At 35.1% G+C, this 22,683-nt stretch overlaps 1 protein-coding gene across 2 annotated transcripts in view; it reads right to left on the reverse strand.

The window, feature by feature from the left end:
• LOC149802580 (uncharacterized) overlaps positions 1 to 22,683 on the reverse strand; it is a 139,416-nt gene that overhangs the window by 91,335 nt on the left and 25,398 nt on the right. For both annotated transcript variants that reach the window (XR_016420062.1, XM_089951852.1), the window contains exons 5-11: positions 22,243 to 22,302; positions 15,556 to 15,636; positions 14,745 to 14,837; positions 8,764 to 8,826; positions 7,569 to 7,628; positions 1,939 to 2,043; positions 1,295 to 1,381 (exon numbers count right to left, since the gene is read on the reverse strand). Coding sequence is in view for 1 of the 2 variants with exons in the window: in XM_089951852.1 (XP_089807978.1) it covers positions 1,295 to 1,381; positions 1,939 to 2,043; positions 7,569 to 7,628; positions 8,764 to 8,826; positions 14,745 to 14,837; positions 15,556 to 15,636; positions 22,243 to 22,302 (549 nt within the window). In the remaining variant the exon portion in view is untranslated. The remainder of the gene's footprint in view (positions 1 to 1,294; positions 1,382 to 1,938; positions 2,044 to 7,568; positions 7,629 to 8,763; positions 8,827 to 14,744; positions 14,838 to 15,555; positions 15,637 to 22,242; positions 22,303 to 22,683) is intronic.

The raw sequence follows: 22,683 nt of genomic DNA on the forward strand, positions 1-22,683 counted from the left end.
CTAAGAAACTGCATAAACCTTGATCAGCTGGTGAACTGCATGATGGAAGATCTGAGTCTCTGCAATATGCAGTTGGACAAGGTTCGTATGCAAATACAAAGAGTAATCATTATCATTCTAAAGCTATCACATGATGCACTGTGATAATACCCAGCAGTATCACCTACTGACTATACTAAACAACGAACACAGAACACTTACTGACATTACTAAATAATGAACACCTATCAACATTACTAAACAATGAACACATAGCACCTACTGACATTACTAAACAATGAACACCTACTGATATTACTAAACAATGAACACAGAACACCTACTGACATTACTAAACAATGAACACAGAACACCTACTGATATTACTAAACAATGAACACCTACTGACATTACTAAACAATGAACACATAGCACCTACTGATATTACTAAACAATGAACACCTACTGACATTACTAAACAATGAAACCTACTGACATTACTAAACAATGAACACCTACTGATATTACTAAACACTGAACACAGAACACCTACTGATATTACTAAACAATGAACACCTACTGACATTACTAAACAATGAACACAGAACACCTGCTGACATTACTAAGCATTGAACACAAATCGCCAACATTACAAAACATTGAACACAGAACACCTGCTGATATTACTAAACAATGAAAGAACAGAACTCCTAATGACTTTACTAAACAAGGAACACATAATCTCTACTGACATTACTAAACAAGGAACACAGAACACCTACTGACATTGCTAAACAATGAACACAGGACACCTACTGACATTACTAAACAATGAACACATAACACCTACTGACATTACTAAGCAATGAACACATAACACCTACTGACATTACTAAACAAAACCCTGACGTCACAAAACATTAACTTTAATGTAAGGACAATGAAAGGGATACAATATACCTACTGCTAAATGGGTCAATTCTAGAACTGAAAGAGGTGAACTTCCCAACTCAGTTTTTAAAAAGTGAATAATTTTCTGAATAAAGGACAGATTTAATGAAGAAATAGAGGTAGGGGTCTTGAAAATATAATACCTAATTGTCATGCATTCAGTTAATTTACATATCAAGCTTGAAGTATATAGTATTTATTTACTTTCAAACATTTCATACTTAAATAACACTCAATACGATTTTTTACTACCAAAACTGAGGACTAATTGCAATCCAATTAGTAAGCTTAGGACAAAACTCATGCTGATGTCAGCAAAAATGCAAATACAGAATTATGCTTTTTTTCTAAATTGATAGACTACCTGCGTTATTTCATCTCTGTCCAAGTTCTGAAGCTCCTGTACCACCACTTTGCATATCTCACACTCCTCAGTTCCTCCAACAGGCTTCTGCAAAATGGTATAATTTTGGTCATTAACAGGGATTTTTAGCCAAAGTAAGAATTTCAGCCACGATAAGGATTGTAAAATCCAAATACATGTAAATAGGTAAGCTTAATGACCCTCCCAACATGAGAGCTATAATAAACAGTCTTCTCTTACTCCACTAATCTTAAAATTAAATATAGGATCTTGAACTTCAGAAACATAACCACAAGAAGTCATATGATTTTCTACCTCCCCATGGTTAACCTCACGACTTGCATAAGATTGTAGTACTGATCATAGCCATTACACCAATACATCCATACAAAAAAATGCTTAGGCTGGGTAATCCCTATCACTGGCCGTTCTTTTCAATGGGACAACTAATGTTACATACAAATCAATTTTAAATAATGATAAAAAGAACCACATTTTAAACTCAAAATATATGAACTTGAAAATACAAATGTCTAAGCTTAAATATATAATTAAAATTAAAGTTCTACAATTTTAGATTTATCCTGCAATTTTCACATATTTTAAATTTGTTGGGTATTCAACATGCAACAAAGAGACTATACCATTGGAATCTGTTTGAAGATTTCCTTAAGTTTGATTCTCAGTCTGAAGGCAGCTTCCAGGTTTTGTTCACAGAAGCCCAACACTCGGCAAGTTACGTCTGCATCCTGGGGGATACGGAAGCAGAAATACATATAATTCTCATAAACAGCCAAGTAATGGGGCCACAAAATCTGTTATATGATGATGGATGTGTAAGCAAGGGAAATAGTGCAAAATGAGTTGACAAAATCGGTCAATGGCTGGATAAACAACAAGTCATCGTTGCTCAAGGGAGGTAATGTTTACAGAAGGTTGGCATGTGCTGTGGATCCTAACACTTTAAAAGTGCCTCAGTAAAGGTAGAGCAAGTAGTACTGATGGGAAATTAGCTGAAAATAAACTTACATAAAAGTGGACAGACTGAAAAGGAGAAACAAAGTTGATTGTTAAGTATGTGAAATGCTGATCACAGATCACATGACTAAAACTTAATTTTGTATAAATGAAGTAGGCATCTTTTTGTGTACAATATTTTGCTTACATGATACATATAAAACATGATTATAAAACATGATTTTCAACTGTCAAATTAGTGTATTTGTTACGAGTCCTCAGTTATAGATACAAATGCAGTTTAAATGTTTCATGAAGTTACAAATTGGAGATTGATTTTTAAGATCAGAGTTTTCACAAAGGAATAATTTTTTTAAATTCTGTCATGGTTAGGCTCCTGGGTACATATAGGCTTTGGTTCAGCCATGTGTACAGCAGTAAAGTAATATACAACTTTGTTATGGAAGAAGCCTACAAATGCCCTTTGCCAGGACAAATCTCTATCAAAGTCAGCTTTCTTTTCCAAAGTCTGTCACAGAATGGAATCTTCTCTTTGAAAATTTGAAACACCTCCTCATTATACTGTGTACTTCCTTATAAGCCGAATAATTTAGGAAAAAATAAAGCCCTGGAAGAAAAGGGGTCAGCTTATCGGCGGTCCAATGTCTAAACTTGACAGTTTTTAAGTCTTTTTGTTGACTACCGTAATGACTGTAAATCTTGGAACACAAAAAATATTTTTTTCTATATCCTAAGACATGAATGTAAAATAAAAATTTTCGGTTCCTGACACTTATTAAACTGTTACAAAGTACAATGATTGATTTTGTTATTATTTTGCATGTGCATATTTTCTGATTTCTCCAACATGAAATTAAATAAAGGTAAATACAGACATCATAATTTACGGGCCGGTTGAGTTTACCTGGGAAACCAGGCTGAACTATAATGTACAGTACTTACAAAGTGCAAAGCGTGCATAGTGTCACTTAAATCCTTATTTATTCCCAAGCATATTAGATGCAGATTTTGCTTTATTCATTGCTTCAACCAAATTGCATTCTTCCAGATAACATTTTAGCTAGTCCTTAATAGCTGTTTCATTTACGCTGAATCATGTGCTCAAAAGTTACTCATTTTCAATGATATAAGTTATCCTACAAACTGAGGTAATAATTATGAAAATGTAAGCACATTTAATTGTACAAGGCACATAACCAGCATAACTTACATACTCATGAAGAGTTGTAATAATAAAGGTTAAATTCTCATTACCATCATCAATCTACTTTAGTTTTGTGTTTTGGCTGAACAACATCAAAACTTTCCACACAATGGCAGCTCCTTTGTTGATAGTTGGCCTGATTTGTCTTTCATTTTCTGACAGCAATACAGGCCAATTAATCATTAAAACCCTGAAACTGGCTTGTGTTGAGAGGGAATTTTGACCGGCAAGTATACCAGTACATTGATGTGCAATTGCCTTTCATTCCATAATATTAGCACGATTACCATAGTTTTGTAAAACAGGATGTAAGGCATACCTGTAAACTTTTCAAAATCCATGTAGGGAGACTGACTAAAAAATAGGGAGATTGGGACCTAAAATAGGGAGGTTTTTCATGGCATTTTTAAAACCCCGTTTTCACTAAATATTAACTGATCTTATGGGTGCAATATGCATGAGATTTACAAAGGATGCGTCGTTTTTCCCTGTGAAGCCCCTTATTTTCCTCCAGGACATGCCCTATTTTCATATTCAGTTCAGCTGTGGTCAAACTGCACAATAGCTAAATGTTAGTCTTAAATAAACAAGCAACAAAGCCAGCGTGACTAAGTGAAAGTTAATCCTGCTTATTGATGCAACTATTTTATGAAAATGACTGGCCCTCCGTCATCATTCAAAAAAAAACATGTTCTACACTACTGTGAGTTATGCAAGCATAAGCAATCGATTGGCAAATAAAGGATTCCCAATTGTGGTGAACCAAAAGGTACTTAAATAGGCAGTCTCACAGTACCGTACATGTGGCAAGTATTTTCCCTTCATTGCATATCCAATCTAATTTCCTTATTGTCAATTCATAAGGCATTTAGTATTGTTTACTATAAACATATGTCTGAATTAGTCTTCTGAGGGCACATATGCTGCGTGTTATGTATTTTCATTCCTTCTTTCGATTTAACCATGGTAATTAACACTTGTATATACGGTATAAAAATGCCAGTGTTCACTCATGTAAGTTTCTTTGGTGGGAATGGCACTATAGCATATGGAGTTGCAGCATTCATTGTGATCATTCTTGGGATTTAAATTAATCGCTGACAGTTTTATTGTTGTGGTTTATTTTCTGACTTTTTTTATTCTTGTAGAGGTAAAACAATCGTAAATTTACGTGAGTAATGTTTAAATGTAACATTTTCTTTACTGAAGAAGCAAATTCTTTCTAGTAAAGTATTTATTTCGTCACAACAATATTCACAGGTGATACAACAGAACATGGCTTCCATGGATTGCATCTGATGTATCTATTTATGTAGGGCTTCTCTTTTTAAGGATAAATGAAAATCAAAGACATAATGTAATAATTGGGAGTTCTCTGCAAAAATCGGGGAAACAATATGAAATCGGGAGGTAGGCATGGAATGAACCTAAAAATCGGGAGTTTTTTTTTTCCTCCCAGTGTGAGAGTTGACATGTATGGTGTTAGGTAACTTACATCAAAGCAAACTAAAACTCGGCTTTTACGGCATTAGCATAATTTTCTAAGCATTATTTCTCAAACTTCATTATTGTATTTTGGAGATATCATTTAAGTTTTGTGCAGTGGTGCCCATGATTTGACTCCAAGGGATGTACTTCATTCAACGCATGATTAAACCTACAATGGACATGTGGTGGCACCATTATGTAATATGTCCTGCTGCCTAATTGCAAGCGGTGAATCAAACTGTATTGTTATTCGTTGTGTTGTCATACTGGGATCACATTTTAATAGAGTTACATGTTAACAATTTCAAGGCAAAATAAAAACGTACTTACTGGTGCACTGATATAAAATGTCCAATGCAATAATGCATAAAGAAACAATAACTGAGTCAAAAGGATGAGGTAGTGTTACAGCAACTTGCGAATGCTCAATTCTTATCATCATTCAATCAAGTTATAAACAAATCTAAATTAGGCAAAAACAATAAGAAAACAAAAAATTAAATAAATTACTTTTCAAAAAAAGTTTATACCATTTCTGTTTAATAATTTTTGTTAATATAAGTTTGCCAAAATAAATGCATTTAGAACTTACCGCGTGATGTCACAAAGTTGTGGGTTGCCTTATATGTGGGTCATGCACTTTTTAGTGGTTATACCTATTCAGTTTGAGGGTCAGCTTATATGTGAACAGGTTTATATGTGAGTAAATACTGTATTCTTTTATATCGGACTTAAATATGAATCAAGAAAAAGTTCCTATCTATTAATATCAAGGAGAAAGACGAGCACAAATTATGTACATAAGACTTCGACTTAGTTGTATTTTATTCAAAGACAATCTTTTCAAACAAAAAAAAAACATTTGTCATTTAGCAACAGATATTCATGCAGTGAACCAGAAACTGCAAAGTATTTTCTCTTAGACTGTAAAAAATATGCTACCCTCAAAAACCAAACAATTGGAATGATACATTATATCAGAGATATAACTTTGTTATTAAAGCATAACCCATTGCAAATGGTTGAGGTCAACAAAGAGATCATCAAGGCAGTCCTGAAGTACATAATTACAAATATGAGAATTGCTTGATAACTAGTTATGACTTCACTCTAAGCTGTTAGATCTCCAATATGTATTTTGCTATTATAAATATACTGCATACCACCCAAACTGAAGCTGATATACCTTTATGTACACCAACACTCCATTAATGCAAACATTTTCATCTTTTTTTTATTTCATCTGATGATTTGCTGGTATACAGTAACATGTTTCTGCTTCAAATGCTTATAAATTACTGTATGACATTATCATAACATTTTATGTACACTGTTCTTTTAATGTCTTATGTACATCTATATTTTTTGTAACTCTTCGTACACAATTTTATCTCATTGGTGTAATATTTATTCATGGCTGTAAATTGTACAGATTATGTTTAGTTGGTGGTGTAAGTGCATAGGGTCTATTCTAAGATATTAAAGAACACAAAATTGCAAATAGTTGCTATGTATGTCTTCACAGTTACTAAAAATAAGTAGTAAACATGTTTACAATATTCTGTCTCTTTCTCCCTGGACAGATCGGATAGGTTGTGTCTTAGAAGAATTATTATTGGATGGGTTAGGTCTAGAAGGTGAATAGAAGGAGAGAACTGTGCAATCAGATTTAATTCCTATTTTGGAGCCATTCTTATTTCTTTTGTTCCTGCTGTAACATCAAGTATGCAGATGTGTTTTATGTTGTACTTAGATATTATTTTCGATGAAAAACATTTGTTTGGACTGGAAACAGAAAGTATGTGCTAATTTTTTGGACTATAATATTATTCTGGAACTATTTTGAATTATTCAACGGAGATCTGGACAATGCCATTTTGACAATGTCACAATCTTGGTGGACCAGTACATTTCCAGTTCTGAAGTTTACACAAACCTTTTCATACTTTTGCACTTTAATAGAACTCTTACAGGATTATTTTGTATTCACTTCATAATACTGTAACTTCCTCTCACATTTTCATTTATAACTTGGCTGATTGAATTATTTGTTAAGTTTCACAAAACTTGTTGGTTTTGCTTCTTTCTGTTTTTTAGTTTATGACCATAGAGTCATGACATTTGCCTTGTTTGTATGTTTCAATGTTTGAAATATTATGCCTTCATTAATCACATTACCCACAAAAGTAAAAGTAAATATTATTGCTAAGTCCCCAAAATATAGTATGTGTTTCCTACTGCACTGGTTTTAAAATTAGTGTATATAGTTTCTTTAAAAAAAATATTATATATATATAATGTGCTAAGCACTTCAAGTACTAGACAAAAGCAGCTCAATTAGAAGCTCAAATCAATTTCAATTAATTTTTTCTTGATAGCCAGAGGGTCGGGGTGGAGTGTGCTGACAGTTGAATGGAAACATACATAGTCTGGGGGGCCTAATGAGGAGAGAGATGAAAACAAGCCTATACTTTAGCTCAAGGCTCAATATAGTATTTTCAATGTTATGAATGTTCCATAATGACAAATGCAAAAAATACTGAATAAATTAATATATCCTGATATCTGTACCATCTATCTTGACATCTATATTGCTGTACTCACCACTTGTGAAGCAAGGAATTGTAGTATCATGGGGGTATACTCCTCTATAACCTGCTGGCACTAAATGAGGAATAAGAAATGGTAAGTATAATTACTCTAAAGACAAGACAGTATATATAGTCCAATCTCATTTATCTAATTTCTATTTACAATCAATACACTATTCGAGGGATACTAATTTAGGTGGATTTCATATCTGCTATAAACAACAAATTTAAAGATCCAAGAAAACATTATTTTTCTGTGAAAACAAATGACCTCTTCTCAATAACTGTCAAATTAAGCATAAATGAAAATATAGCTTTTTTTTCCAAGACATGAAAATTGTTATCCATGACAATACAACAAATTAGTATATGATACTATCACTTTAATTTAAATATAACTACATTAACAGAGACAAATTACTAGAGATCAATTAAAATCAAATTGATTTATCAAACAATTGCTTTAATCTCACACACTGAGTGGGGACAGTTTTCACGGAATTCACCAGACAGGGTTATAACAGTGGATCATACACACTGATAGCACTAAAGAGACATGCCCTCAAATACAAAATATTTTAAAATATTTTAGTCTTTAAAATCTGTAAAGTCTTTCATAATACTGTATTGCTAACTTTAAGAAAGAAATGTTTTTCCATTTTTTGTATGTCCTAAAACTGGTGGAAGTAATAATAAAAAATACAATTCCACAGAGCTCACTGCATCACCAGCTTCCTAATGGCCAATTATCCTCTGTTACAGAAACTTCCACACAAAATTTTAAGTTGACAGCAATTCAGTCACTGCTGGACAAGGGATACCCATGTCACACTAAGCTTACACAGGAGTGATACTACACTATGTATTTAACACCTAGCTTAAAATGGAGCAGTAATAATAGTTGTATTTAGCACCAGGCTTACACAGGAGCGACACTAATCTACATATTTAACACCAAGCTTACACAGAAGTGACACTAATCTGTATATTAAAACCAATTTTAAGGCAATCTGTTTGAAACAAACTCTTTTTCCCCATTGGTCCCTAAGCTTATATACAAATTGATTACAATATATATGATTGGTCCCTAAGCTTAAATTAAAAAAATGATTACACTGTATATGATTCATGTGAGAAAGCATTATTAAAAGTAAAAAACTTGAATTTAAAGACCTGAGATCAGACTGGGGTCACATGACCCAACTTACCAAGGGCTCTAAGGGACCCAGCCACTGGCAAAGTAATTGTGTCAGAAGCTCTTCCACTTCTTTCTGTAAGAAATGATACTATACTTATTTTCATCACATGATCACCTTGCTACTTAGGTTAATAAGCCCACATAATTTTTAACCATATTACACACATGTAGTAACATAACACATATGACACCCATTAAGGCCAAGCAATTTTTACAGACATCTGAATTTATTCTTAAGTTAGTTAAGTTAGTTTGTTCCACTTTATTTGCCATTGTAATAAATAAAATCAATACTCATGATATGTAGTAAACAATCTTATATTTGCACTCATTTCCAACAAAATTTATGAAACCTGTTGAATATTTTTTATCTTTTGTTAACCAAGTCTTGCAAAAGCTATTATTGACTAATTTTATGAATTTCATTTTAAATCAGCACATGTTAGGTCCGTTATGTTAATAATGTGACACAATGGCAGAACAATGCAGATCCAGATCCAGATCCTAATGAACAGTATCATCTATCAGCCTGTCCTGACCATGTGTAAAATGACTATCATCTATCAGCCTGTCCTGACCATGTGTAAAATGAGTATCATCTATCAGCCTGTCCTGACCATGTGTAAAATGACTGCATCATCTATCAGCCTGTCCTGACCATGTGTAAAATGACTATCATCTATCAGCCTGTCCTGACCATGTGTAAAGTGACTATCATCTATCAGCCTGTCCTGACCATGTGTAAAATGACTATCATCTATCAGCCTGTCCTGACCATGTGTAAAATGACTATCATCTATCAGCCTGTCCTGACCATGTGCAAAATGAGTATCATCTATCGGCCTGTCCTGACCATGTGTAAAATGACTGCATCATCTATCAGCCTGTCCTGACCATGTGTAAAATGACTGCATCATCTATCAGCCTGTCCTGACCATGTGTAAAATGACTATCATCTATCAGCCTGTCCTGACCATGTGTAAAATGACTGCATCATCTATCAGCCTGTCCTGACCATGTGTAAAATGACTATCATCTATCAGCCTGTCCTGACCATGTGTAAAATGACTGCATCATCTATCAGCCTGTCCTGACCATGTGTAAAATGACTATCATCTATCAGCCTGTCCTGACCATGTGTAAAATGACTGCATCATCTATCAGCCTGTCCTGACCATGTGTAAAATGACTGCATCATCTATCAGCCTGTCCTGACCATGTGTAAAATGACTATCATATATCAGCCTGTCCTGACCATGTGTAAAATGACTATCATCTATCAGCCTGTCCTGACCATGTGTAAAATGACTGCATCATCTATCAGCCTGTCCTGACCATGTGTAAAATGACTGTATCATCTATCAGCCAGTCCTGACCATGTGTAAAAAAATGACTATCACCTATCAGCCAGTCCTGGCCATGTGTAAAATGACTGCATCGTCTAACAACCTGTTAGGACCATGTGTAAAATGGTCTGTGTCATTGAATAATGTGTCAGGACCATGTCCTGCATTATCTAATAACCTGTCAGGGTCATGTGTAAGATGGGGCGCGATATCTAATAACCTGAGAGGACCAAGTGTAAAGTGGGTCTGTAACATCTACTAAAGTGTCAGCACTGTGAAAAATGGGCTTCATGATCTAAAAATGTATAAGATGTGCACCATCATGTATTAAGATCAGGCTATATGCAGAATGCATGCAAATATCAATGAGAAAAAATGCTGTCCAAATTGTTTTTCTTTCATCCCTTTTAAGGGCTGCAAACAGATTGATCAGATATAATACTTAATAATTTGGACCTCTGACCTTTACCTTAAAATGACTGCAGTACTCACCAAATTCCTACATAGTAATACATACAATCACCAAGTTTCATCCTTCTTTGCCAGAAAACTTAAGAGTTATGTGGCAAAAAAACTGAAATGAATTCATCAAACATAAATAAACTTAATAAAACACCTAACAACTGACATAAATGCAAAATATATCTAAGGTGTGAAAGATGCAAAGACTTATGGATAATCAGAAAAGGGGTAACATTACATGTCCTGGCGGGGCATAAAAAGGGGTAACATTACATGTCCTGGTGGGAAATAAAAAGGTGTAGCAATTTCATGTCCTGGTGGGGCATAAAAAGGGGTAACAATACATGTCCTGGTGGGTCATAAAAAGGGGTATTATTACATGTTCCGGTGGGGCATAAAAAGAATAACATTCTGAATCCTGGTTAGCATAAAAACTGCAAACATTATTTTGAAATTTGGATACTTAACTTGTCAAGTAACTCAAGCCATAGTAGTAATGGTATTCATACTGAGTTTCATGGAATTAAAAGATTTCAAAGCAACACACTCGATAGTAATTGTAAGTACACCATGTTTCAAGAATTCTGAAGATTTAAAAGTTACACAGAGCAATTTAATGGACAGCCCAATGTATGGATAACAAAACAACAAAACGATAAATGGACAGACAGAAAAATACACTGTCCAGCACCAAAGGAGGGAACAATATAAATGACAAGAGAAATTGTGAGCAATTTTAAATAATATACCCACATCTCCCTGACCCCATCTATACCCCATATAGAAACAAGTTTAAGTCCAAAGAAGGGCACAAGGCTTCCGATTATACTTAGTACAATGATTGGTCAACAAGCATATCTTCTGATGATGATCATAATATATACTATGTATTAGAGCAGTCCAACTAACAAACTGCAGGGTTAGTTGCATTCACATAATGTTTTCACACATTTCATTCAGCTTAAGAAAAAGGGGGAAGAACTACAACAAAAATGAAGATAAAGATTTGTCAATTACAGGTTTAACATAATGATATTATGTGCAAAGTTTAACATCAATCCATAAAAATATGCAAGACAAGTTCTATTACCAAGATTCTGTTCTATACTGCAATCCATAAAAATATGCAAGACAAGTTGTATTCCCAAGATTCTGCTCTACACTGCAATCCATAAAAATAAGCAAGACAAGTTGTATTCACAAGATTCTTTTCTAAACTGTAATCCATAAATATAAACAAGACAAGTTGTATTCCCAAGATTCCGCTATAAGCTGCAATCCATAAAAATATGCAAGACAAGTTGTATTCACAAGATTCTGTTCTACACTGCAATCCATAAAAATATGCAAGACAAGTTGTATTCCCAAGATTCTGTTCTATACTGCAATCCATAAATAAAAACAAGACAAGTTGTATTCCCAAGATTCTGTTCTACACTGCAATCCATAAAAATATGCAAGACAAGTTGTATTCCCAAGATTCTGTTCTACACTGCAATCCATAAAAATATGCAAGACAAGTTGTATTCCCAAGATTCTGTTCTACACTGCAATCCATAAATAAAAACAAGACAAGTTGTATTCCCAAGATTCTGTTCTACACTGCAATCCATAAATAAAAACAAGACAAGTTGTATTCCCAAGATTCTGTTCTACACTGCAATCCATAAATATAAACAAGACAAGTTGTATTCCCAAGATTCTGTTCTACACTGCAATCCATAAATATAAACAAGACAAGTTGTATTCCCAAGATTCTGTTCTATACTGCAATCCATAAAAATATTCAAGACAAGTTGTATTTCCAAGATTCTGTTCTACACTGCAATCCATAAATATAAACAAGACAAGTTGTATTCCCAAGATTCTGTTCTACACTGCAATCCATAAATAAAAACAAGACAAGTTGTATTCCCAGGATTCTGTTCTACACTGCAATCCATAAATAAAAACAAGACAAGTTGTATTATCAAGATTCTGTTCTACACTGCAATCCATAAATATAAACAAGACAAGTTGTATTCCCAAGATTCTGTTCTATACTGCAATCCATAAAAATATTCAAGACAAGTTGTATTCCCAAGATTCTGTTCTACACTGCAATCCATAAATATAAACAAGACAAGTTGTATTCCCAAGATTCTGTTCTATACTGCAATCCATAAAAATATTCAAGACAAGTTGTATTCCCAAGATTCTGTTCTATACTGCAATCCATAAATATAAACAAGACAAGTTGTATTCCCAAGATTCTGTTCTACACTGCAATCCATAAATATAAACAAGACAAGTTGTATTCCCAAGATTCTGTTCTATACTGCAATCCATAAAAATATTCAAGACAAGTTGTATTCCCAAGATTCTTTTTGACACTTCAATCAGCTGCAGGACAAAAAGGAAATTAACAATAACAAAAAAATGGAGTAAATTATTTGTTGATATGTGCATTGTCATTTGATGACCATAATATTTATGCACTTTGATGGCAATCCATAAAAAAAACTATGGAACTCTTTGCATTAACGATACCACATCATACTCAGCATTAAGTTACAGTCAAAAAGGGTATTAGCTCTAAGAAAATACGATGAGAGCAGGGTAATTTGCTGACATGTGCATCTTCTGGTGATGATCATAATATTTACTTCACTGCAATTTGTAAACAACTGCTGGACTGGTAGCACTAATGTGATTGTGTCACACAAAGCATTAAGCTACATGACAAAAAGGGCAATAATTCTAACCACAATTGTGGGAGCAAAGTGATTTGTCGATATGCACATCTTCATAATATTTGCAAACTTTGATGGCAATACATGAAAACTAGAACTAGTGTTAATGATACTGCACCAGACTGCATTAAGTTACAAGACAAAAAGGCAACAACTCAAGAAAATGTTGAGAGAGCAAAGTGATTGGTTAATATGTGCATCTTCTTATGACAGCCATATTATTTACAAAGCTTCATGACAATTCATGAAAAAAAACTTCAGGAATTGTTGTGCCAACAAGATTGTTTTATATATGTGGCACTCTACAGTTTCATATTTAGCATAGGGTTAGAATTTTAAAGAAAAAGAATTTCCCCGGCTTTCCTCACTGGTTATACTGGCTATTTAAAAAAGACCTTGTATATCTTAGGTATAATTCAAAGAACTTTTAATTCCCTTTATTTTGGTGGGTGTAATATGGGTTATAGAGCATACAGCTTGGCCTTACTCCAGATATGCACCTTTCAAAAAAGTGCTAGCTCCACTTGGTCATTTTTACTTCCTGAACTTCAGAGGTAAGTTGTACAAAAAAGAGCAGATAACTTTTTTTTACATTTTATATATCTGGTAATTCATTCATTGCACTTTCAGAAGCTGGTATTGTCTAGTCTGGCAAAATTCATTTTCCCTGTTTTAATAACTGCTGTGGATAGTGTACTTTAGACTAATTCAGGCTGATTTATTTAGCACAATGGAGCAGTCATTTTACTAAGAAGTATGTTTAGATCATGTACAATTTCCAAAGAAATACCATCCACATTACATTAATGTAGCACAGAGGTATGCCAACATTCTCTCCATTGTGCATGTTTTAAATGCAAACAACTTCACCTTACATACGTCACTCTCTCAAAAGTACATAATAACTGGTGAGCGCCCTCCCCCCCATAAAGAACTAGGCTACAAGACAAAAATGGCAATAATTCTAACAAAACTGCAGGAGCAAGTGCTTTGTTACGTGTGTATCTTCAGGTGATGACCATAATACTTACCAGGTTCATGGCAATTCATCAAAACTGAGACTAGTTGCACTAAGGAGACTGTGCATTAGGGAACAAAGACAAAGGGCAATAACTCCAAGAAGTGACATAATAAAGTGATCTGTCAGTAAGCACATCTTCAGGTGATGACCATGGTATTTACCAACTTTCATAAAAATCTATCAAAATATTTGGGGCTAGTTACACTAAAGAATGCATCAGTCTAAAGGGGCATATACTCTTACAAAAATGCAGAAGGAATGCACATATTGACCACACTATTTATCCTGTTTTATGCAAATCAATCAAAACCTGCAAAACTAGTTGTGCTAATGAGACTAAGCTAGATGAAAAGACAGACAGACCAATTCAAGAATTACTATATACATTGGTTTAAAATGCTAACTAGGAGAAACCTTAGAAAGTACTTACTTGAGTTTCATTGCTCACTATCATGGCCTGGATATCTCCAATAAACCTTTTACAATCATCACAGGTAGAGTTTGGCTGGGATGGCTGGCTTATCTGTTAATGTAAATTCAATTAATAAAGTACACAGGATGGTAGCCATCACAAAATTCCTAACATTTTTCTTTATTAAAACATCCACCCACATCCACTCCCCATCCCCCATCCATACCAGCCTCATCATTCTTCAGGATTATACACTTTTTTGTCTTCTATTTGTCATCACAAAATATAAAATATTTTATCACCCTAACTCAATCAGTGTCTCTGAGTTAAGGTTACAAGAAGTCCATAAATATTTTCCATGAAAATATTACCTTTGATCTGAACTTCCCAACTGATTCTAATCAGGACTCAAAACCTTCATCACCTTCTCACAATCTGCATATTCTCTTAAAATATGATACCAAATATGAACAATCATTACCAAATGTTGTTGATGGATTTCAGGACACTAGGATTAATCTATACTACTTATGAAAATTTGACCATTCAACTATATGACCTTCTCACTCAGATGCTGCATCCAGAATCCAAAACCATTATTGTCATCCTCGTAAAACATTCTACTAAATATGATCCCTCTCTGTCAATCTGTATAGATGGGGTGAGATTACAAGATGAACACAGTGACATATGAATGAATGAACAATTTGCAGACAGACACATCAATTTAAAAATAAAAAAAATATTAAACTGAGCTTATCTTTGCAATAGAAAATTCAACTTGGTTTTTATTAATAATGAACTTTCCCCCTCCAAACTGAATACTCACCATTTGAGATTGAATCGAGTGAGGAACATGGTCCTCTAGACCAGTGCAGAACCCAAGAGCAGAACAAATCACATCTGCACTCTGAAACATATGATTAAGAATTTTAATAGATAAATCAATAAAACGGTGGATTTGAGTAGGGTTTAGACTACTCCTATGATTTTTTTTTAACTACTTTCAATAAATGAACATACTAGATGTAATTTAAGAAAAGGGAAAGTGTTAGAGGGAAAATTACAAGTATAGGGAGGAAGAAAAAGAAAACTAAATTTCAATTCATATTATCCATGCCAATTTCAAAAGCTAAAAATACATCCAAGGAAACACATTATATACCCATCTTCCCCTTGAGATAGCGTAAAACTTTGATAACTCAAACACCAAATATTAAACTGATTGATAGTTCCAACATCAAACCATCAGTTGAAAAGCCACCAAAAACTTGAAACACATGAAAACTTAAAAGAAAAATGTGTACAACGAAAGCCACATCATAACCTGCCCTGTGTTGAATTGCCCTCTATGTAAGTACTGGCAAGGTATGATCAACTGCCAACTGACCAACAGATCTTAATGACCATGACCTTTCATCCAGTATATGGTCTAGAAGTAAATTTACTGGCAGAAACTATTACCGTATTGTTTAATTTACCGTAACCATGACCTCCAACTTCAAGACCACAAAGTCTAGATGTTTTTAATTATTAAAAAGTCCACAAGGTTTCATCAAGGAACTTAATCTAAAAATTAAGTCATGATGCCATTTTTATTCTTTTGGTCAGTAACTCTGACCTTTGGAAACCAAAACGAACAGGCTTCTTCAGACATTGTAAAACTAAAGTTATAGAACAAACTAGAAAAATGTCACAGATGGATGTTTTAATGGACATCACAACACTAAATGCTCCAGCCTTCTGACCTGCATATCAAAATGAGGTCCCACAGCACAAGGACTTTTCCAGGTTTTACTGTACATCAAAACACACAATAACCGACTCAGCAGCTCCATCCAAAAGGAGGAGTGGTCAATAGGGAGGATCATTGTAGGTTTACTGAATTACATGTGCTGAATAAAATGTAATAAAAGCTGTAAACATGTACGTATCCTGGAGGACTAAAACTAGTATTCTGAGAGTCACAGCAACAGTAATCATTCCCCAGTACAGCTTTCTTCAATTTTATATGTGATAACTATCAAACAGACTTTAAATACATCATTATCATGGAAATGAGGCCATCAGTTTTATTGGGAAAACTTAAGATGACAACCCAATTTCTCAAGTAAACAACATTATATAACAAAATTTAAGACATGAAAACAGAATACGAACATGGCAAAGATCTGGTACAGCAGCTTTTTCCAAAGGGGAATTTCAATGTCCTAGATTCATATTAACATAATTACTTCCATTGATAATGATCACAAAATTCAATTGATTCTGACAAAGAAATATCAGCTATGTAATACGATGCTTACAAAATTCAATGTCCCTAGTCAGGACAAAATACAAAGGTAAGTAATATATAATCAGTAAGAAAAGACAACAAATAATACAAGTTAAATATGCATAACAGTATTCTGCGTCTGTATGTGAGATGAGTATATATGGTACATTCATCACATGGTCACTGTGTTATTCAAACTAGTAAGAACATCTCAGAAACTGCATAACAGACATGTATCATAACAAATGGAGTGATTATGATTGACTAGCAGTGTTGACTAACTTCATTATTAATGTGCATGTAAAAAGAACTATTTCATGATTCAGAGAAGCAACCTTCATGCTTTTTAAGGATTGTTTTTGACAAAGATATGTAATATTTTTTGTACGTTTTATTTGCCGTACGCTATTATGATAGTTAAAACATCAGCTGCAAGTGCATTGGAGTCTAAGAATTACAACATGCATTAAAAACATCACTGGCTGTTATCGCAAGTCCTATCTGAATTTCACTGCTATCACACCTCAAAACATTAACACAAGACAACACTGACAAGTAAACAACAAATGGTCCTGAAATATCATTTTTTAGTACACACAAGCATGATGCTCTCCTCTTCCCACATAAAAACTGTTTTGCAATATTACTATAAGAAAACAGAGCAGGAAAGAAAATTAATTTTATTTTCAGAAGACTGATATAAATTGTGATAAATCACCAGTTTCGATGTCCCCAATATTTTTTCAGCTTTAAGAATAACTTTGGTCATAAAAGTTTTGACGACTGCATGAAGGAGCAGATTTCATATTTCTGCTGGACTTGTGGGGAGAGTGGGTACTATTACCTCCCCCAAATCATCACATGCTTCATTCTCTCTGAATCACTTTCGAATGAATATGCACCGAAGAGTGAAGTATTTTAGACTAGGTTAATATTAGGCATTTTGCGTATGACTGATACCTTTAATATGCTATTTCAGGACACCTTCACCAGTTTTAGAAATGTCTAACATTCAATCATATGCTGTACACAATGCCTTTCAGTGTCTCTCTTAATTGTTTTAACAGATACTTGTACAATGGATCTAGTTCCCATCTGCTATTATAAGCACACTGTCCTTTATTCCTGTTTACCCATCAGTTAGGATTGTGTTCTCAAGAAATAAAGTGAATTCATATGTGTACCACTCAACTTCGCCTTGATATGTAATTGTGAAATAAAAAAAAATCCAAATGTTCTGATTCACCAGTGTCAGGGACAAAAAGAACCTGTCAAATTATTATCCTGTGATGCTAAATCAGTTTTGGGATCACATAAATGCAATCTGAGCTCAAACTCATTCTGTAGCATATATACTTGTCCTACACTTTCACATAACACAGAAAACTTTAAAAATTTTAATATGTCATCTTGAGGAAAATACAAGCAAGGGTCCCTGGAAGGGACGGACAATATATTGCCCAAAAAGAATTTCCACGAATATTAGAAAAGTAAATGTGACTTTTTATTAATTGCTGAGCATTTAGACCATCTTGATATTCCTGAGAAATTCCAACATTCCAAATCTGGTAACAAAACTAATTTCTTATGTGTGAGTTAATATGCTCACAAGACGCATATCTGACTGGCACCATTGTTCATTTAGGACTAACTTGATGTCTTAAGAAGTCTTTTAGTGAAACTATTTTTTCAACAGTGCCACCAATAGTGGCAATAATGGATGTCAGATCAGCACCTGTTTCATTTATGATCAACAAGACATCCAAGGTGTTTCAACGAAAATCCCCAAGTTGATATGACTATCAGTCCAGAAGAAGTATCCATCACAAGATCTTCAAGATGGCCACTAGTGGCCATATTGGAAGTCACGGGGCAGCATTTTTCATCTATGTCAAATTAGAGATTGTAGAGCTTTTAAGTGATAACCTAATGTCAATGACCATCCATTCAAGACGAGTAGCAATGCAGACATGAGTTTGGTCCTCCATAAAAAAAAAAGTAAAATGTGAAGGGGCATTTAGGGGTCCTCCCCCAGTGGGGTCTCATGGGTCAGCACTACTGTTCCAGGGGACTGAAGGTCCCCGGTCAAAAGTGCATTTTACAATCATAAAAAACTGCTCCTGCTGGACCTTATTATCATAATATATAACAAAATAATCATTTGAAAAATTAACAAACTAACCAAAATTTCAACTTTACTTCGCAATATTCATTGTAACATAAAACTGTTCAACAATAATATTAGTGCTAAAGTTATTTCATGTGCTTGTCAGTGTTCACACAGTAATTTGATCACAATAATTCCTCAATTTTTGCAGCAAATATTGTAATACACTTTTCCTATTTTCAGAAAAAAATCTGTAAAATAAACACCAGAATATATCAACTATATACAAATAATAAAATAAATTCACTGGTCTCTTCCCCCGCTGGACACAACCTGTTGATATTCATATGCCAGCCTTGCTCTTTTTGCAGCCCAGACAAAAATTTCTTTTACTTTCTTTTCTGTCACCAATGACTTTTGAGCTCAGTGTTCAATCTTTTTTTGTTTTCCCTTTCAAACACCTCCATGTATTGGTTGTAATTTGTGCTTCTGATACTCAATTTCTCTGTATGCAGCTTCTTTTGAATGTGCTGGCGGCTGCTCTAAAACTAATATTAGTACCCCTAATACTATCACGTTGAGGCTGCGACAATGAAGCCAGCTTTGTTGTTGTAGGGTTTAACTCCATTTCTCAGCACAAGATAGGCTATACATAGACTTGGAGACCCACAACTCCATACATAGTCATGGAGACCCACAACACTATACACAGACTTGGAGAAAGACAACTCCATACACAGTCTTGGAGACCCACAACTCCATACATAGCCTTGAAGACCCACAACACCATACACAGTCTTGGAGACCCACAACTCCATACGCAGCCTTGGAGACCCACAACTCCATACATAGACTTGCAGACCCACAACTCCATACATAGACTTGCAGACCCACAACCCCATACATAGCCTTGAAGACCCACAACTCCATACATAGCCTTGGAGACCCACAACTCCATACATAGCCTTGGAGACCCACAACACCATACACAGTCTTGGAGACCCACAACTCCATACATAGCCTTGGAGACCCACAACACCATACACAGCCTTGGAGACCCACAACTCAATACATAGCCTTGGAGACCCACAACACCATACACAGCCTTGGAGACCCACAACTCCATACATAGCCTTGGAGACCCACAACTCCATACACAGCCTTGGAGACCCACAACTCCATACATAGCCTTGGAGACCCACAACACCATACACAGTCTTGGAGACCCACAACTCCATACATAGCCTTGGAGACCCACAACACCATATACAGCCTTGGAGACCCACAACTCCATACATAGCCTTGGAGACCCACAACACCATACACAGCCTTGGAGACCCACAACTCCATACATAGCCTTGGAGACCCACAACACCATACACAGCCTTGGAGACCCACAACTCCATACATAGCCTTGGAGACCCACAACACCATACACAGTCTTGGAGACCCACAACTCCATACATAGCCTTGGAGACCCACAACACCATACACAGTCTTGGAGACCCACAACTCCATACATAGCCTTGGAGACCCACAACACCATACACAGCCTTGGAGACCCACAACTCCATACATAGCCTTGGAGACCCACAACACCATACACAGCCTTGGAGACCCACAACTCCATACATAGCCTTGGAGACCCACAACTCCATACACAGCCTTGGAGACCCACAACTCCATACATAGCCTTGGAGACCCACAACACCATACACAGTCTTGGAGACCCACAACTCCATACATAGCCTTGGAGACCCACAACACCATACACAGCCTTGGAGACCCACAACTCCATACACAGCCTTGGAGACCCACAACTCCATACACAGCCTTGGAGACCCACAACTCCATGCGCAGCCTTGGAGACCCACAACTCCATACATAGACTTGAAGACCCACATCCATATATAGTCTTGGAGACCCACAACTCTATACATAGACCTGGCGACCCACAACTCCATACACAGACTTGGTGACCCACATAATACAAGAATCCTGCTAAATAAATATTGTCTACTACACTATAGCATACTCTATAAACCTTGCAAAGTGACAAAAGCAATACAAAATGGGGATTTACTTTTGCTTATGGTGAGAAGCATCTCTCAAGATTGATGCACCCAGCAAGTTCATGCAACAATGTCAGAGAATCCAAGCTAAAACACAAACTTGACAAATTCAATGGAGTATGAAATGTAGGTATCTGAACCCCTTCCACCAGTCATAAGCAATACTCCATGATGAATACAGCAAGTTACATGACTGTACATCTCCCCATCCTTGTGATAAGCAATGCCCCATAATGAATACAGTAAATTTTGTGACTGTACATCTCTCTTTGCCGGTCATAAGCAGTACCCCATAATGAATACATCATGTTTCATGACTGTACATCTCCCCATGCCTGTCATAAGCAGTACCCCATAAAGAATACATCACATTTCATGATTGTACATCTCTCTTTGCCTGTCATAAGCAGTACCCCATAAAGAATACATCACATTTCATGATTGTACATCTCTCTTTGCCTCTCATAAGCAGTACACCATAATAATAATAATAATAATAGTAAAGAATTTATTTAGAGAAGGTAACTCAGTTAGTTACAGAACTAATCTACCTTGAGGCCTTCTGTCTGTTATGTATAATATATACAGTATACACAACATGAATGTGAAGAGTCTGGCTTGATACTAAATAATTAATTTTAAAATTCAAAGTATCAAGCTTGGAACACACCATGATGAATACAGCAAGTTTCACGACTTACATCTCCCCATGCCGGTCATAAGCAGTACCCCATAATGAATACATCATGTTTCATGACTGTACATCTCCCCATGCCTGTAATAAGCAGTACCCCATCATGTTTCATGATTGTACATCTCTCTTTGCCTCTCATAAGCAGTACACCATGATGAATACATCAAGTTTCATGACTATACATGCAACAGTATCAGAACAATTGATATAAATGCAAAAAATGAATGTTGATAACTTTACCAACAACAATGCCATACTTATATATCTTTTATTTTTCTTTGGTGAGTCAAAAGGTTCCATTTCTGCCAGAATGGACAAATACAAAGAATGCTAACATTATGATTATTATGTACAATAAAACTACTTACCAATTCACTCTGTAACAGCTGCAAGACTTCTGGCATGTAGCTGTCCACCAAGTCATGACACTGCAAAGTAAGAATCAAAACTTTTTTCTTTGTAAATATGTCCAAAATTATGGATTAGCAAATTAAAACTAGACATATCTTAGGAAATAGCCATAGTTCAATATTTACCTAACACTTCAATAACTGTCTGTCTTTCTTCCTGCTCCATTCTGTTAGCTCTGTTGAAATCAAAATCTTTTAAAGATGTCACCTGAAGCTGCATAAGCACTAATGTCTTGATTGTTTCTGAGCTTAACCTGCGCTTTATCTGTGTATGAATCTTGTTCTGTGCTAAGATACCCCCCCTTTCATAGTCTGCTGTCTGAAGGGGCATATACATGGCTAGCTTAACCTGTGCCTTATCTGTGAATGAATCTTGTTCTGTGCTAAGATACCCCCCCT

The sequence above is a fragment of the Sinohyriopsis cumingii genome, chromosome 3, assembly GCF_028554795.1.
Source record: "Sinohyriopsis cumingii isolate HCF-2022 chromosome 3, ASM2855479v2, whole genome shotgun sequence".
Taxonomy (NCBI): Eukaryota; Metazoa; Mollusca; class Bivalvia; order Unionida; family Unionidae; genus Sinohyriopsis; species Sinohyriopsis cumingii.